Raw genomic sequence first — 18,546 nt, forward strand, 5'->3', positions numbered from 1 at the left:
CAACCACAACAGGCCCAGCACCAAGCATCAGCCTCCCAGCCATGGGAAGAAAAGGAAACAATTGAAGGAAACTGGATTTCTCCATCTGCTGTGAGGAAAGGGGGTTCCTGCAGGCCAGCCAGGGACCAGACCCTGCTTAGGGACACCCTACAGTCTGCATGACCTCTCTAAGCACGCAGGGGCTCCTGGCAGTGCTCTGCACCAACCCCATTTTAGTACATTCTGTTTCCAGGGAGGAACAGCACAAAGCCTGCTCTGCCACACGTACTCACGGCTGCCACATCTTAGCCACAACACCAGGCAGCTGTCCATCTCAGGGGCTCAGCCTCACAACCTGTCTTTACCTGGGTGAATCCTTAGGTTCTTAGGAAAAAGGACACTTGCTCAGACTCCCTCTTAGCCCTCAGTACTAAGCAATTATTCCAGCGATTTAAAGTTCATTTTTCCATTAGACCAGCTGAGTTGGATGAGCCCCAGTGCCTGGTGCTGGGTATACAGGAGGTACTCAGTAGGGTTAGTGAGTAAACAACCCACGAAGAGCACCTGATGGGTGCCCTCCATGGAGCTGCTCCCAGGCCATAAGGCTCAGGCAGGTAGGGACCAGACGCACTGGGCCCTGGATCCCCTCTGCTGGAGGAGGGTAGACACAGCACTGCTCCGAGTCTCAGCATCTCCGGGGGCACTTTGGCATGGGCTCTGATGCTCCCCAAAGGGTGGGTGTCTAGGACCTTTGCTGAGCCTGTGACAGATGACCATCACCCTCCCTCCTGCCAGGTGAGATCTGCCTGTTCCATCGCATAGTGCCCTTCACTTGGAGAACCCCTGAACCTCTAGAGGGCACAGGAAAATTTGAGAGCCCACATTCAGGGCAGCTCCATGCCCATTCGGCAGACACAACTAAACAGTGACTATCGCTGCCCTCAATTGGGCTCCCTGGACTTCCAACTCCACGCCCATGCCCTTCTCCACTACTGTACAGGGGTGGGGTAGGGAGAACACTCATCCCGGGTCCTGAAGAAGGGCCAGGGCTACTTGCAGTTGCTACCTTTATTTGCCTTTTAGAAGGCAAATCTCAACTTTTACTGAGCTGAACTGGAAGAAAGTAACAGAGAGACAATATTTCTAAATAGCCACCTAACAGGGTCCTGCTCAACAATGGGCCAGCTCCCAGTTTCCTGGGGAGAGATACTGGCCCTTAGGAGGAGGTGAGCAGTCAGGGCCTCAGGAACATGCAGCACAGGGAGGCCCACACACACCTGCTGTCTAAGAGCAGTGAGGGAGGGCAGGGAGCAATGGCCTTCCCACACAGGAAGCCTGGCCCACATTTCCCTACAGGCCTCCAATACCGAGGCCAACATGCAGGGGGACTGGACTGTGCAGTTGTTGCTACAGTAGCTTTTGGCTCAGACTTCAAGAAAGCCCCATGGCTTGCTGCTGCCACCTAAACACAAGGAGCCAATGTGAGGGGCCAGCCAATCCAAACCACAGGCACTCACTACAGCCCGTCACTCATTTGAGATGGCAAGAAGCCGGCACAATGGGGCCGCTGATGGACACAGCAAATCTAGAGCTGAACAGGTTGGGTCATGGGAATACCAGTGCTGCACTCCCATCTTTTATGGCCTCCAAAAGAAGGAGTAATCACTGGGGAACACAATGTAGCTCAGCGTGGCCTGTTGGTGGGATAACCCAAGAAACAGCTGGAAGCATGGGCTAGCCAAATGGGCTAACACATGAATTCTGCCCCTGCCCCTTGGTCCAGCCAAGACAGAAGAGGGGCAACTCCCCTGCAGATGAAAGAAGAAATAGTTGCAAAGCTAGACTCACAAGCCAAGAACTTGAACATGGATGGATTGGAGACATTTCCACTTTACATCCACACCCAGTCAAACCAAGGCCCCCTGTAGCTCTAACGCAGTCTTAGGCCTCTCACCAGACCCGCCCTGTGGGCTTAAGCATCTCTATCTCCACAGTAGCACAGGCACACACTAGGCATCGACCCCTGCTTAGTGCCAAAGTGAGTCAGATTGATTTGCCCCTCCTACTCCCCCAAACACTCGCCTCTCCAATTACTTGTGTACGTGAGGCTGTGTGCAGAATGCTAATGGACTCATTTGTCTGAGGGCCAGCCCAGCCCTCTCTGGAAAGCCCCAGCTCTCCCCATTTTTGAGGCGCTGTGAGCAGCTGGGCCATGTGGGTCCCCCGAGCCAATACGATTCAAGCCGTGCTGACCTGAAAACCAGGCTGTGCCAGAGGCACCCAGCCTAACCCTCACACACTGAGGAACTAGCAGTGGGAAGTCAGGCAAATGGAACACAGGAAGGTGGTCTTCACTCAGCACACTGATGACGGGGCAGGGCTCAGGTTGAATTCTGGAATAGGGGCCCCTGGGAGCCCTGCTGAAGTCTCCAACAGGTCTCAGAAAGGAAAACCAAAGCTTTCCACACTCCATGGCCATACTTCTGGCCCTAAGTCCAATTCAGCACCTCCTAAGAAAGCGTTCAGCACCTACAGACCAACCCACCTCCTTCCTCAACATGTCTGAGCCTCTGGAAACACATGAGTATGTCTGTCAGCCTATGACTGACTGGCTGGGACGTATTCTGGGCATAAGAAAAATAAAAATGATTAAATAGTTATGCCCTTGGGTTTCCACAGCTCTAACTCTTGGCTCTGGGTAAAGAATAGAACTCTCACCTCAGTATACTTGGGCCCAGATCAGGGACACAAATGGGCCTCAGGTGGCTGACAGAAGGGAGAGGCTTCCACCCATTTCTGGGCTGACATGCGGATGGGGCAGGGAAGAAAATGTTAAAATGTCAGTCTGCCTTGCCTCCAGACACTCAGGCCTCCCTCCGCTATGGGATCAGAGGACAGCTATAATACCCAGGATGACAGCCTACACCAGGGGTCCTCAAACTTTTTAAACAGGGGGCCAGTTCACTGTCCCTCAGACCGTTGGAGGGCCAGACTATAGTTTAAAAAAAAACTATGAACAAATTCCTATGCACACTGCACATATCTTATTTTGAAGTAAAAAAACAAAACAGCAAAAACACCTGCATGTGGCCCGCGGGCCGTAGTGTGAGGACGCCTGGCCTACACCCTCCTTTCCACAGGTCTCTCATGAGCTGTGTGGGTAGGGAATGGGCTCTGTCCTGAGGAAGAGCACCACCTCCACCCTGGCTCTGGCCACCAAGTTGGCTGCCCTTCTCCCTAGTCCGTAGCCTCCAGAGTCCTTGTTCCCTTGCAGTCAGGGTAGCTACTACTGATATTGTCACAGCAGAGAAGCTAACAGGGGCCAAAGGAGGGACCTCTCCCGTGGGCACTTCCTTACCAACTTTAGCCTCCACAACCCCCTGCTCCTGATGGAGCCCAACTCTCCCTTCAGAGGGAGGCACCAAATCACAAAGGGGTTTCCACTCCAGCTCAACTTCCCAGCTCCCCCCACCCCTTTTTTTAAAATACATTTTATTGATTTTTTACAGAGAGGAAGGGAGAGAGTAGTTAGAAACATCGATGAGAGAGAAGCATCGATCAGCTGCCTCCTGCACAGCCCTGACTGGGGATGTGCCTGCAACCAAGGTACATGCCCTTTGACCAGAATCGAACCTGGGACCCTTGAGTCCGCAGGCCGACGCTCTATCCACTGAGCCTAACCAGCTAGGGCCCCAGCCCCTTTTACTTGCTCTACCTTTAATGTCACAAGGGCCTGGCAAGAACATTACCCAAGCCATACAGCGGTCTCACCTGGAGTTCAAGGGCTAAGGAGACAAAGGATGGCCTTGGCTGCAGAGAGAGGAGGAAGCTTGCTGCTTCTTCCCAGCAGCAAATCCAGCTCACAGGGCTTCCCCTAAACTCCTTTGGCAGGCAGATCTGACCATTCTCAAGCGAGGTGTGAGAAAGATCTGGGGTCTTCTCCAAATAGCTTCTGGGTGACAGATTAAAGTGTTAGGCTGCAAGCTCAGCAACCGTGTTCTAGTTCTACCTTCTCTATGTGACCTTAGAGAAATCACAGCCTCCTCACTTTTTTAAAAAAATATATTTTATTCATTTTTTATAGAGAGGAAGGGAGGGGGACAGATAGCTAGAAACATCGATGAGAGAGAAACATCAATCAGCTGCCTTCTGCACACCTCCCACTGGGGATATGCCCGCAACCCAGGCACATGCCCTTGACTGGAATCGAACCTGGGACCCCTCAGTCCGCAGGATGACGCTCGATCCATTGAGCCAAACCGGTGAAGGAGCTAAATGCAATGAATTGAAGGAGCTAAATGCAATGAATTCTAAGTCTCTTCCAGTTTCTAAATTTTAAGATAGCTCTCCATCTTTTTCCTCACTTGGTGTGTGTGAGGAAAAGAAGCATGGCATCTAACATTTAAGCCAAATTGACCTCTTGATCTGTATGGGTTCTTTTCCAGCCTATGATGACTCTGGGGAAAGTTCCCTGGCAGAGAAGGCAGCCCCACCAAAGAGCTGCTAGGGGAAGGAAGGGAAGAAAGAAGACTGGGCTTTGCTCCCATGACTCAGTTCTTCCCTCAGCTTTGTCTCAAATGTATTTTCAGACTCAGCATTCCCACTCTCAAAGGCCTCCTTCCTGTACTTACGTGGGCCTAAATGAGAGCAGAGAAAAGGGCACAGAGGAAATTCTGGAAAATGGAGCTTCAGGTTTACTCAAGAGAACAGAACTATTAGTATGACAAGAACAGCACACACTGATGTTGCCCAGAGGAAAAGCGTTTGGAAAGCTGCGGCAGAATTCGGCACTCTGGAGCAGTGGAACCAGCATCACCTCCTCTGGTCAAGACACTCACCATTGCGGTGCCTGGGCTTCCATCACCCTGGGACCCAGCAGGGTGTGGGTGGGGGCAGAGCAGCAGAAAAGAGAAGGACATTGGGAGGAGAGCCTGAGGGGAGAAAAAGAAGGAAGATCCTAGAGTTGGGTGTTTTTTTTTTAATGTTTTCATTGATTTTTAGAGGGGGTGGGAGGGAAAGGGATAGAGAGATAGAAACAACCATGAGAAAGAAACATTGATCAGCTGCCTCCTGCACGCTTCCTACTGGGGATCGAGTCCGAAACCTGGGCATGTGCCCTAAGACTCGAGCTGCCACCTCCTGATTCATGGATCAAGCCACACTGTCCGGGCGATAACAGAGTTTTAAAAAGAGGCAGAGGCCCTAGCCGGTTTTGGCTCAGTGGATAGAGCGTCGGCCTGTGGACTGAAGGGTCCTGGGTTCAATTCCAGTCAAGGGCACATGCCCAGGATGCTGGCTCGATCCCCAGTAGGGGTTGTGCAGGAGGCAGCCAATCAATGATTCTCTCTCTTCATTGATGTTTCTATCTCTCTCTCTCTCCCTCTTCTTTCCTCTCTGAAATAAAAATAAATTTGAAAAAAAGAGGCAGAGAATGAAGATAAAAATAAAATGAGAAAAGGCATGACAACTTCAAGGTTAGTAAAGATGTATTCTGAAAGTTGAGAGGAATAACAAAATGAAATCTTGTGCCTCCACCTGTCCCTGCCCAGAGTCCACAAAGTGAAGGAAAGATGCTCTGGGCTTGATGTGGAATCAGGGGGATGTTGGCAACCTGTGCCAACAACCGAGGAATGTCTGCTTTTAACCATGACCTGAAGCAGCCCTGGAAGGTTCTAGATTTCAGAGCCTGCTGCATAGTGGTTTCTTCTATCTCCACCCATGGGTTCTGCTGAGGTTTCCAAGGCCCAAACAGGCTTTTCTTTTTCTTTTTAACTTCTAATTCTAATTTAATTAGAATTCTAATTTCTGAGAGTTTGGAAGCCTGATGGCTATTAGCAAAGCACTCACACTGTGGCCTCTGCCCCTGGTACACTGGACTCAGCTCAGGGCAGGCACTTGGTCTACATGGGGTAGCAAGATGAGTGAAGAGATAAAGGTGCCAGCTTTCTGTCCAAACCACACTGGAGTGGGGATCAAGTCTAGACACCAAACTTGCATCAGGAGACAGACAAACCAAGGCCAGGCAGGCATGCATGAGAAGAGTGACCTTGTGTGATGGGAGAACTGACTGAGGACAGAGAGCCTGGAAAGCCACTGGGGGTGGGGGATTGGACCAGCGCTTCCATCTCAGTGTGGGCAGGAGGGGAGGCCATCAGCAGATTTAAAGAGGTCAGATGTGGGAGAGACAACAGCCCCAGCAGTTCCCAAAGGAACGTGAGGGCCTAGAAGTGACAGGGCCTTTGAGAGGGCAGAGCTATCCAGGTGGAGACAGACAATAAGAGCAAGAGAGGGAGGGGACAGATGGTGCACCAATAACCACTCCTAACACAACCCACGATACGTCCCTTTTGTTGAAGAGGCCTCGGTGGGGGCTGGAGGTGGGAAACAGCAGTGATGAAAAGCAGCTTTGACCCTGGGTTAATGAGATGCTATAGATCAGGGGTCCTCAAACTTTTTAAACAGGGGGCCAGTTCACTGTCCTTCAGACCGTTGGAGGGCCGGACTATAGTTTAAAAAAAACTATGAACAAATTCCTATGTACACTGCACATATCTTATTTTGAAGTAAAAAAACAAAACAGCAAAAACACCCGCATGTGGCCCGCGGGCCATAGTTTGAGGACGCCTGCTATAGATGGTCATAGCAAGGTGTTTTAGTAGGAATGGCTGAATGCAGCAATATGGAGAGATGGGCACCTATTTCTGCCACAATAGAAGTGTACTGCTCTTTGGGGAGTGTGCAACCAGGGCAGCAGCAGCAGAGGGATGCCTAGAAGACAGGGCTCCAAGAAGCCAAGTGGTGGCCCAGAGATGGCACATGAAGGGGTTGCTGTGCCTCTCTACTCAGAGCCTGCGTCCTGCCTTCACAGAGCTATCAGAATTATAAGTTGGCTCAACTAACTGCCCTTGGACCCCAAGTAGATGGTCAACACTCACAAGGATAGACCCATTCCTGCCTTCCTCCAAGAAGTAGCAAACCAAGAGGAGGTCTCCAACCACAGTGACCAATGAGGTCCACTGCCTACACCCAGTGACCAAACCATGCCACCTTCCGACAGGGATCTGGACTGAGGGATCTGCTCCTGCAGGGAACAAGGGAGACTTATCTGTCAAACACCTACTTGTACCCAGAGCTTTGGTGAGGTACGGTGGCCCTTGTCAAGGAATCCTTTCTGAACAGGTATGGGGGTAGTGCTTGTCTTCTTGTGACCCTTGTATAGAGCAACTTCATCTAGCACTTGATACCCAGTAGCCACCAACAGGCAGGCAGGAAATAAGGGCTCAGGGATGACTCTGAACAAAGAATGTGAAGTCAATTTTTAATTTTCTATGCTGTCAGCTATCCAGACACAGGAAAGCCATCCTCGGACTCTGGCAGCAGGGGGGCAGTGAGAAAAAAATGGAGAACTGGTGATCCGTCACAACCCCCATATACAATGGAAGTGGGAACACAAGCAATTAAAGGCATGTGGCAGAATCCAAGCTGAGCTAGAAAACATACTGCCCTGCATTCTGTCTGCTGCTTAAACATACACCCAGTCTCTAGCTTTCCCACCTCCCCCAGCGATCCTCCCCATGCCTCTTGGGCAAGGTCTTATCCCCTCATCCAGGTGCTCCCTATTAGAACATGTGAACCAGGTGCATGACCAGCCCCGAGAGGCACTGAACCCCTTCACCTAGAGAGACTGACACATGCCACATCCTCTCCACTTCATTTTATCTTCAACACTCAGAGCAGAATCACTTTAAGAAATGGGGAAGAGCTAAGACGGGAATGTAAATGTCAACTCTGGCTCTGGGCATTCATCCTACTGCAGAGCTATAGAATTATAAGATGGCTCAACTAACTGCCCTTAACCTCAAGTAGATGGTCAGCCCAGAAACCCACCCATGAGAAGCCACCTCCCACCAACACTTATCCCCCAGGTAGTGGCAGATCGGTCCTGCAGGTGGGCTTCCTCTCATACTAGGATTCTGTCCTCTGCCCAGCAGCACTCACTCTCCTGAACGAGGCTCTGTGAAAACCTTTACCCAATCCCATCTGTTCCTGGTGTAGTGACCCGGGCTCGCCCACAGCTCAGAGATTGCTCAGAAGAGGATGACAATTAAAGGTTGCTAAATACAGGGAGGCAGAAAAGCTGCTGATGGCATCTGCCATCAATCCAAGAGCCTCTTCATCTGTCCTTGCTCTAGGAATAGAACTCTTGACAAAAGCAATGACATTAGGCCAGTGGCGTCACATTTCATGTCAAGTGAATCACAGAATCTACAAGCAGAATGGTAAGAGTACTCTAGTATGGGTGTACAGATGATGACTCACTTTCTGTGTCACTCCTTTACAAACAGCTGCTCTAGTCCTCCTGAGGTCTTCCATGATAGGAAGCTTGCTCTCTCAAGATGGCTCCTTGTGTCTTCAGACTAATCACACAGTCACACAGGCCTTCCTCACATCTGATCAGTGCATCTCCCCATCACTTCCATTGTGACTTTGGCTTGGCCCTCTCCACTCCAGCACCTCCAGTCACCAGGTAACTATTTAAATCTCGCCTCTAAAAATAATCTGTCACAGCCTTCTTCCCAGCACTCCCTCCTCTTCCAAGATTCCTTTGTTTACTTCTAATAGGTCTGACCAGCAACCCTCTAAGCACATCACCAACAGGCTCCCCACTTCTTCCTGGAATCCAGCCTCCAGAAGAGAGCACCCCTAGCCACCACAGGCAGCCAGGTTTGCCAGTAACTTTTGGGTTCCTTCTGAGGTCATCACCAACAATCACTGGTACTTCCCTCAGGAGAAGTCAGGAGAAAGTACTGAGAGCATATGTACTGATACACACACTGTCTTCAAGGGCCTCATAAGCCAGGGAAGAGAGAGATGTCCATAGACAACTCTCAGCCTGAGAAAGTGCAGAATCAGACTCTAGTAACATGCAGAGGCATGTGTCAGGGACAGAAGTCTGTATGGATGTGAAAGCCAAGACCTCTGAAACCAAGATGGACTGGATTGAAATCCCAGGCCTGACACCCTCTAATTGTGAGAGTATGGACAAGTTACTTAACCTCACTAGCCTCAATTTCCTCATCTGTAAAATGGGGGTGATTAAACTGACTGTTGTAGAGATTAGAGATGGTGGATGTAGAACCCTCAGTCCGGTGCCAGGTACTCAGCAGGCACTACACCATGGCAGTGGTCAGCATTACTTGGAAAGGACCTCTTCTAAGGCTGACATTGGGAGCAGAGGGGAAAGCCTGACCAAAAGCTTAGTGTGGGAGTGTGTGAGTTGAGCAAACTCCTTGGGTCTATGGTGTATAAGGAAATGGGATAAGGCATGAAGCCAGGGTTGGGGCTAGAGCACCCAGACTATCAGGATTGGGAGGGATAGGGTACTGAAGAGGACCAACTTGGTGCGCTTCTCTCTGTCACTGGACCCCTATGATTCCAGCAGAGCAGGAAGTAGAATCTCAGCCAGTCTAATGGCTATAGTAGGAGCAGGAAGCCTGAGTCCACTCCGTACTGCATTCATTTGTCATTCTCCACCCTCAGATAATCAATAGCCTGTTAGCAAGACTCTGTAAGCTCCAATTAGATAAATTGCCTGTTCAACAATTGCCAGAATCAGGAACTCTTCGGAAAACCTACAGACTTTTCTAAATAGTCTTTCCTTTGTCAGCATCTCTAGGGAACTTCCCTCCCTCCCATAGCTAAACTTGCTACTCCCTCTGCCAACTGGACGCTTAACAGCCTGACACCACACAGAGCTCCAGGGGCTAGAACTCCCAGAGCACAGCAAACTAGCAGGGCCTAGGCCAGTGATGGCGAACCTATGACACGCGTGTCAGCACTGACACGCGTAGCCATTTCTGATGACACGCGGCCGCTGAGGCGGCCGCATGCCAAGGATGAAACATTTGCTGCTCCTGAGGATGAAACATTTGCGAAATAATGTTTTTTCCTCAAAGTGACACACTACCCGAGTTATGCTCAGTTTTTTGGCGAAGTTTGACACACCAAGCTCAAAAGGTTGCCCATCACTGGCCTAGGCACAACACTGCCTCTGTGAGGTGGATACTGGGTCTTCCGACCCACGATGAGACCCAGCCCAGAGTGACTAGGACAATGTCCTCTGTGACCACTATATTGCAGTGTGGGCATCACAGCCAGTTAATACTTGTTTTGTTGAATGCCATTTGGAGCAAAGAAGAAAACATGAGAAACTTTAGGGGAGAGCTGGAGAATGTTCCAGTTTCTCCTTTGCTTGTGGCCAGTACGGAGATGGCCAGAAGAGGAAGGCCTCCCTCCCTTCCTCACGCCATCCTGAGACACATGACCTGAATCCCCCAGAGAATGCCAATCCCCATCCACATGGGGTGGAAGTCCTTGACTGACCCCACGACCATGTCTGGAAGCTGTCAGGGAGGATGATGGAGCACAGGACCTCAAGTGCTGAAGGCAAAGTGGCATGAGGCTTCTAGGTGACTCCTGCAGGTAACGCTGCTCTGGGTCAATTGGCTGGGGCCAGAGAAGGCCCAATCTGAAATCTCTGAGAGGAAAGCTGGGCTGCAGAAGAAATCCAGTCCCAGAGCTCCCTCCCCTCCATGACATTATTCAAGAGACACAGACAGCTCCTCAGCAAGCCCGGGCCTGAGGGACACACTGGGGGGAACACTCTGTAAGAGGCACCTGGGAATGGGCCCTCACTGCCTTGGCAGAATCCTGTCCTCCTACAAAGCTCATCTTACCTCCTACGTAAAGTTATAAAACAATCTGTTCTTCACAGCCTCCCTGAGCACACCATTATGCCTGCAGCCCTGCTTCCTGAGGTCAGCCTCATTGCCTACCAGTCAGAGTCCTGCCTAAGAACGGACCAGCCCTTACTTCTTCTGCACCTTCCTGCGGTTCTAAGCAATGCTGAAACCCAATGGATTTTTTTCAGTTATCAGTGGAGCCAAGACACAAACTGATGGCCAGCTGTTTGAATCTGGCCTGCAGATTACCATTTGTTGGCACACAAGATACTGCTTAAATATATGAATTAGATTCCAAAATTTTAAGATCAGATTTTTCTGATTTTCTTTCAAAAGTTGGAATATCTGGAAGTACAGGGTCCTCAATGCTGTGGGGCAAAGCTGGGCAGAGTGAGAAGCAGCTGTTCCTTTAGACAGGGCATGGTCACTCTAGCTTGCACCAGTCCCTATGGAGCAGACACTGTGGAGGCCCTGCCCCATGTCCTATCAGCCCACCTAAGCTCACCTATAGCTGACGTGCTCCTGTGTGTGCTAACAGCTTCCCACTGCCAGTACCTGCAGCTCTCTGCTTCTTTGCCTGAGGACTTTCTCTGACACTAGTTGGCATTCAGGACAGCCCAGAAGTGCTAGGGATTTAAAGCCCCCAAAGATATTATTGACTCATACAGGGTCAATGAATTAAAAATCACTCACTTCCCTGCACCTCAAGGGTACAATTCTGAGACGCATTTCGCATGATTATTCACAGTCCCCAGTGGGACTGAGTTCCAGTGGACCACAGTGGCAGTCCTCTCCTTAATGTACCCTTTATCGGCTCTTTCCCTTTCTGCCTCTTTCCCCCAACCTTCACTTATGCTTACTGGAATCACATCCCAATTAAATGATGTGCTCGTAAGTCCTTGTCTCTGGGTTCATTTTGGGGGGAACCCAAACTCACACGCCCTACTAGTCTTATTTCATCGTTTTTCCATCAGAGCATTCTTCTGATGGAAAGCTGAAGGGCAGGACCCCCCACCCATGGGCCTCCCAACATCGGAGGGACAGGGCAGACTCACCTCCCCCGAGTAACTGTACTTGCCCCTGAGAATCTGCCGGTACAGCCGGGTGCGGTTATCATCTTCAAAGGGCATGGTGCCACTGAGCAGGATGTAGGCAATGACACCCAGTGCCCACATGTCCACTGAGTTGGTGTAGGGCTTTCGAACCAGGACCTCGGGGGCAATGTACTCGGGTGTGCCACAGGTAGTCTTCATCAGGCAGTCGTCACCTTTCTTGCGAGCACTGGCCAGGCCAAAGTCAGTGATGATGATCTTGGAATCAGTGCCTGGGTGGTAGTAGAGCAGATTCTCAGGCTTGAGGTCTCGGTGTGTGATGCCCAGTGCGTGCAGATACCGGACGCCATCCAGCACCATTTGCAGCACCCGTGTGGCGTCACGTTCAGTGAAAGAACCCTTGGCAATGATGCGGTCAAAGAGCTCTCCACCAGTAGCCAGCTCCATCACCATGTACACACGCTCCTGAGTCTCAAACACCTCCACCAGCTGGATGATGTTGGCATGGCGCACCCGGCGCAGCACACGCAGCTCCGACTCACACACCTCCCGCCCCTCCCGGTATTTGGTCTCAATCATCTTGATGGCATATGGTTGCCGGGTTGCTCGGTGTTCCACGCGTACCACTCGGCTGAAGCTGCCTCGGCCAATCAGGGCTTTGATGTCATACTTGGCTGTCACACGTGGGTCGAACTTGGCCCTGTACTTAGCCACCCTGGCCTTGCGTGGTGGTTCTGAAGGAGGCTCTGTGTAGCCGGTAGTGGGGGCACCCGGGCAGGGGTTGGCACACTGACTGGCTGCTGGGATTCCAGCTTTGAGAGGGCCAACACTGTCCACCTCTGTGATGAAGTGCTTATATGCATCGCTCTTAGTGCCACTGAAGGGCTCCACCTTCTTGACCAGATCCAGCTGGACGTCCTGGGGCGGCTCGGGAAGGACCTTGCTTGTCCCACAGCCCATCACGGACACGGGGGCATCCTCTCCAGCGAGGCTGGCAGGACCTGCTCTGCAGGCAGTGCCCCGTCTACACCTATGCAGACAGAAGAGAGGACAACTCAGTATAGCTGGGGACATCTCTGAAGGCCTACCAGCCATCCACCTCCTGCCTACTCCTGTCCCTCGATAACCCTAGCCTGAAGACCTGGCTCTAATACAGTTCCTGGAAGGGAGGATGGCTTTGATACCTAAGTGCTCAGAGCCCAGGCTCAATGGAGGGTCTTGATGAAATACTAGATCTGAGCATCATGATCTTGATTACATCTCCTGGATCTGATTCTCACATTGCTCTTCAACCCTGAGAGAGGGTAGGAACAAGCACAGGCTCAGTTGTTACTGCCCCCACCTTCCTCCCTACTCTGCCTGGGTTCCTTATCCTAGTTTAAGTTCTATGTTTTCTTCTTTTATATATATAAGAGAACATTTATTCATAACATTTATTCACAGAGGTAGAAAAAGTTAATTCCTAGAAGAAATGGGCTTAGGAAATAAGTTATAGAGGTAAAGGAAGGGCCTTTGGGACTTGGGAGTGAGGCAACTAATGGTAACATGCCTAGGGAGATGGGGAGGGGAGGAGTGAGGGAAAGGCAAGCAGTCTTGTTTTCTTTTTCATATATTTTATTGATTTTTTACAGAGAGGAAGGGAGAGGGATAGAGAGCCAGAAACATCGAGGAGAGAGAAACATCGATCAGCTGCCTCCTACACACCCCCCACAGGGGATGTGCCCGCAACCAAGGTACATGCCCTTGACTGGAATCAAACTCGGGACCCTTCAGTCCGCAGGCAGACGCTCTATCCACTGAGCCAAACCGGTTTCGGCCAGTCTTGTTTTCTTAATGTTAAAATCATTCCTCTTATTATTCTGACTTATCTTTCCTGAAATGGGGGTATAGAATGTTAGAGGCCTACTCTCCCAACACTATGACCTACCAGGGCTCCCTCCTGTATATCTTTCCGGGCCCTCTATGCCTCCTGCAGGCATGATCGCCCTGCAACCACCACCCACTGCCCTGGGTCTCTGCCCTACTAACCTCACTCTTTCCTGGACAGCTCCCACTACTTTGCTAATGCACCATCTTCACCCTGACAGTGTTTCAGGGTTACTCACTTCCCCAGTCACCACACTGATGGCTAAAATGTCACATTAAGTCCTAGAGCTGGCTGAAATCTATCCCGGTGAACTTGGGACAACAAGCCTTAGCACACTGCCATCAGGTAGCCACCAAACAGGGCATCATTCAAGAGGCAAAGGGAGCCTTGAGCTCAGAAGGAACACTAGCAGCTTCATCTAGATGTGACTCAGGCTGTGGATGAGGGTGCTCTGCTTCCTTGGGCTGAGAGGATCAGGAGCCCTCCCCATTTGTTTCCCACACAGAGATGTTCTGATCTTAGTACCCCATGGCTGGTGGGACCCTGGACAAGGTGAAGTGCAGAAGTACTACTTTCCAGAGGTCACTCTGCTCAGGCTGCCCTTCCCTAAGTCTATCTGAGGGCCCCATGGGTAAAAGAAGGGAGCTGAGAATTTCCTATTAATTATGACATACAGAATTGAGGATAAAATTATCAGTCCAGGTCAAACATTTATTGAACATGTACTAGGATACAGGAATGAATAAGACATCCAATATAGGTTATATTTCAACATACACACAAACACACACACAAACACAAACACACAAGCAGAACATGGTAAATAAGCTCATAGTCTAAATGAAGAGAAAAGCATAAAAACATAATTTCAATATAGCACAGTAAGTGTTAGGCTTGAGAAACAATACTAGATATATGTAGACTGGCGCAGGGGTTAGGGAAAGCTTCCTGAAGGAGGTGACCCCCACACTGAATTTGATGTAAGAATAAGTCAGGTGAGGAAAGATGAGAATGGAGTTTTAGGCGGAGAGAATAACATAGTCATAGACCCAGAGGCCCAGAGGATCACCCTGGGCCTGGAAACAGGAAACTGGGTAGTGTGAAAACAGGCCTGTGGGGGGCTAGCGTTTTGGAAAGTAGGCAGGAACCAGGTTGTAGAGAGCAGCACAAGTTATGATGAGGAGCCAGGACCTTCCTGGGAGGTGAGGGGAAGCTACCAAAGGGTTTACAAAGAACGAGAGGCGCTCAACCTGTGTTTAGAAAGAAGTGTGAGGCTGAACTGGAGGAGGATCAAAGTGGACTAAAAGGACCAGAGAGGGGACAGTGGCCCTGACAGGGGTGAATGGAAAGATGTCAGCAGGAGAACTGATAGGGACTGGAGGCTGGGCATAAGGGGTGAAAGGGTGGAGTGAGGGCAGCACTCCAGTCCCTTACTCAAGGCTCCTGGGCAAAAGGGTCAGGAGTGCAGCAAGAGGGACAGGTTTAGTAAGCAGTGGGAGGAGTTCAGTTTTTGATGTGTGCAGTGCATGAGGAACATCCATGTGACATTTACTGCAGGCCAGGCACCACATACTACATTTTTAAAGTTAATAAAAATAGATATTGTAGAAATGTATAGACTAGTAAATGCATAAGTTTAAAAAACTGAGGGAACATACACCAAATTATTAGTGTTTGTGTCTAAAGACACAGCCCAGCCTGTGTGATTCAGTGGTTGAGTGTTGACCTATGAACCAGGAGGCCACGGTTCAATTCCTGATCAGAGCACATGCCCGGGTTGCGGGCTAGATCCCTAAGGGGCAGCCGATCAATGATTCTCTCTCATCATTCTATCTCTTTCTCCCGTCCCTTCCTCTCTTTGAAATTAATTTAAAAATAAACTAATCAATTTAATTACATTAAAAAGAAGGGAACCATAGTTTGTGCTCTCAAGGAACTTACAGTCTAGATGGTTCCACACCAAAAGTTCCTTAGTCCATTACCCTTATAATGCCCAGTGAGGCCACTTAAAGGCTGGCAGCCTGGAAGGGATCCCTCTGAGATCATTTCCTTCCAGCAAATGAAAACACCACATTTTTCTACTTTAAACACCACATTTTTCTACTTTAGCATCACATTAGACACCATGGCAACAGAGGGCTATACCAAGAATTAGCTCAGTGATGACCTAGCCAACACAAATCAGCTTAATACTCACTGAGTATGATTCTTGGAAGGAAAAGAAGTTCAAATAAGTAAGTCTCTCTCCAGCTCTCAAAAAACAGAACTGCTTCCCTTCTTCCACGGCTGTATTTCTCAAATTTTTCTGTGTACCCTGGGTTCAACAGAGACAGATGTTCCCAGCTATCTCCAAAATTAAGAGCAATGTTTTTGGAACACCTATTGCCCATTCACGTCATGAAGTCGGGAAGTTCTGAAGAGGACTGAAGTTGCCCACATAACACGTTCACATTTATAAAGTAAAACAGAAAGCCAAACGAAAGTCTCATCCATGTATGCGACTGACAAAGAACCCCAGTATCTAGTTCAGATTCCACAGAGACTAAGATCTGCAGGGGTATTCCATTCCAGGTGAGGGGCAACTCTAGTTCAGTGTCAGAAGCAAATAAATTTCCTGAAAGCTGCTCTTTCTCTAGCCCATGAATACAACTTAACAAGTGCAAGAACTGCAATTAGATCTGCACAATGCAATTAGGTCTAGTGAGTCAGCACTCCGAATCTCTCCTGGGGGAAGAGCCAACTACAACTGCCCTGAGTAGCAGCAGTTTTGTCAGAGTTTTCCCCAATGACCAGAGTTGAGGAAGTCACATAACACAAGGCAGCTTCCTACAGGAGGATCAGTCTGAAGAGCAAACAGGCTTACTAAGATGAGCTCTTAGTAACAAGGGACATATTCTGGGAAGAACAGTCATTAGTAAATACCGTGGCTTCCATTTGCTGAGTTCCTACTGTGAGAAGTATCTTACATGCACTCTCACTCCTCTCTGCAACTACATAAAGTAGTGATGATTATTCCTATCTTGGAATGAGCAAACTAGGACTCAGCGAGTCTCAAGATTTCATAAAAGCCAAGAACTGACTCTCAGTCTTTCTGACTCCAAAGCTCCTATGTCTAATCATCAAATCATACTGCTTCCCCAAGTTATGGGCAGAACAATGAGACTGCAACGGGTGCCACAAGGCACCTCTAGTCTTTCCCACTAGACAAAGACACAAGAGCTTCCTGGAGGCAATGACAAAGATCTCCAACCAGGAAGCACGGTAAAGTCACCTGGGGAATTTTTTCAAAATATATATCCAGATACCAGATCTTCTGAATCAGTCTCAGAGAGTGACACTCTTGAATTTGTATTCTGAAAATCTCCTTTAGACTACCAAGGTTGAGAAGGCTGCACCACATACCACACACATATGCATGCATGTGCAAACACGAAACACAGGTGAGCTGTGTTCATCTCAGATGCTGGGCCCTGATAGGTGCTCAATGGTACAGCTGAATCAGTATCCATTCTTTTTTTTTTTTTAATATATATTTTATTAATTTTTTTACAGAGAGGAAGGGAGAGGGATAGAGAGCTAGAAACATCGATGAGAGAGAAACATCGATCAGCTGCCTCCTACACATCCCCCGCTGGGGATGTGCCCGCAACCAAGGTACATGCCCTTGACCGGAATCGAACCTGGGACTCCTCAATCCGCAGGCTGATGCTCTAGCCAATGAGCCAAACCAGTCAGGCACAGTATCCATTCTTAAACCAACAATCTATCCCAGTGGATTTAGTTCCTACTGTTATGTCAGGCAGAGCCAGATACTCAGGTACAGATACACAATCCCCAAACTAACTATCACCTGACACAACATGATCTAGTCAACAGCAGTCCAATGAATAAAAATACAGAGGAGTCAATGGTTACATGTGAAGCAAGGGAGGCTTTTCCAAGGAAATGAAAGCTAAGGTGAATTTTAAAGGACAAATGTAAATTTTCCATACCGGTGGGAGAAAGGGAAGGGTATTACAAAAGAGAAAATTGGGTCTCTAAAGCACAAGGGTATTAAACCACAGAGCTAACAGAAGGCACACACGCCCCAACAACATATGTACTAGTAAAGAGAAGACAGAAATGCACAGGTGTTGACTTCAGAATTAGGCCTCTCAGATTATGAAGAGCCCTGAATGCCTTCCTAAGAGGCTTAGCCTTTATCCTGTAGGCATCAGTGAGCCAGTTTTCGGCAGTAAAGGGCTTATTCAGGTGAGAAGTAATCACTTCAGCGGCTTCATTTAGCGGGAGTGAGCATGGAGTTGGGCGAAGGTATGGCTGGCTTGTGGGGCAGGCGACCTGGCTGGACTCAGGCCTGCTTTTTCCCAAAGTGAAAAAGGAAGCGACCAGCTGCCCGCCAGCCCCTGGCGTTCAGTCGCAAAGGAAGGGTGTGGAGTAGATGCTGGACACGAGAAGGGAGTGAGGACAACCGGGTTAGTTCACCGTGACCGACGCCGGCTGGCTGAACAGCAGGCAGGGCAACTGACCACGTCCACCAGGCCCACGAGGTCCCAGAGAAAGGCTACCCAGCGCAACAGCATGTTTCAAGGCCACTCTAGTCTCGGACACCGGGGACCCCGAGCAGCCATCGCCTGGCCTGCTCCCCAGCCCCGTAGGCCCCGGCACACCTGGCACGGGCCGAGGGCTCCAGTCTGGGCAAAGACAGGCCCGGTGCGCCTGGAGGCGGCCGTGGCCGCAGCTCGTCAGCCCCTCCCGCCCGTTGGGCCGTAGCCCTGGGCCGGGCCGCCTCACCTCGCGGGGGCGGCGGGCTCTTCGGTGTCTTGGCGGCTGTGCTAACCCTCTCGGGGCCGCGGCCACGGCCGCCGCCGCCGCCATCCTCAGGCGTTAGCGTCGTAGCGTCATCACA

General features: G+C 49.9%; 1 protein-coding gene across 2 annotated transcripts in view; it reads right to left on the minus strand.

Annotated features, from left to right (window-relative positions):
• The window catches only part of PSKH1 (protein serine kinase H1), a 30,893-nt gene extending 12,382 nt beyond the window's left edge, over nucleotides 1–18,511 (minus strand). For both annotated transcript variants that reach the window (XR_008554973.1, XM_008139926.3), the window contains exons 1-2: nucleotides 18,432–18,511; nucleotides 11,777–12,803 (exon numbers count right to left, since the gene is read on the minus strand). Coding sequence is in view for 1 of the 2 variants with exons in the window: in XM_008139926.3 (XP_008138148.1) it covers nucleotides 11,777–12,733 (957 nt within the window). In the remaining variant the exon portion in view is untranslated. The remainder of the gene's footprint in view (nucleotides 1–11,776; nucleotides 12,804–18,431) is intronic.
• Nucleotides 18,512–18,546: the final 35 nt, after the last annotated feature.

This window comes from Eptesicus fuscus, chromosome 21 (genome assembly GCF_027574615.1).
Source record: "Eptesicus fuscus isolate TK198812 chromosome 21, DD_ASM_mEF_20220401, whole genome shotgun sequence".
Classification (NCBI taxonomy): domain Eukaryota; kingdom Metazoa; phylum Chordata; class Mammalia; order Chiroptera; family Vespertilionidae; genus Eptesicus; species Eptesicus fuscus.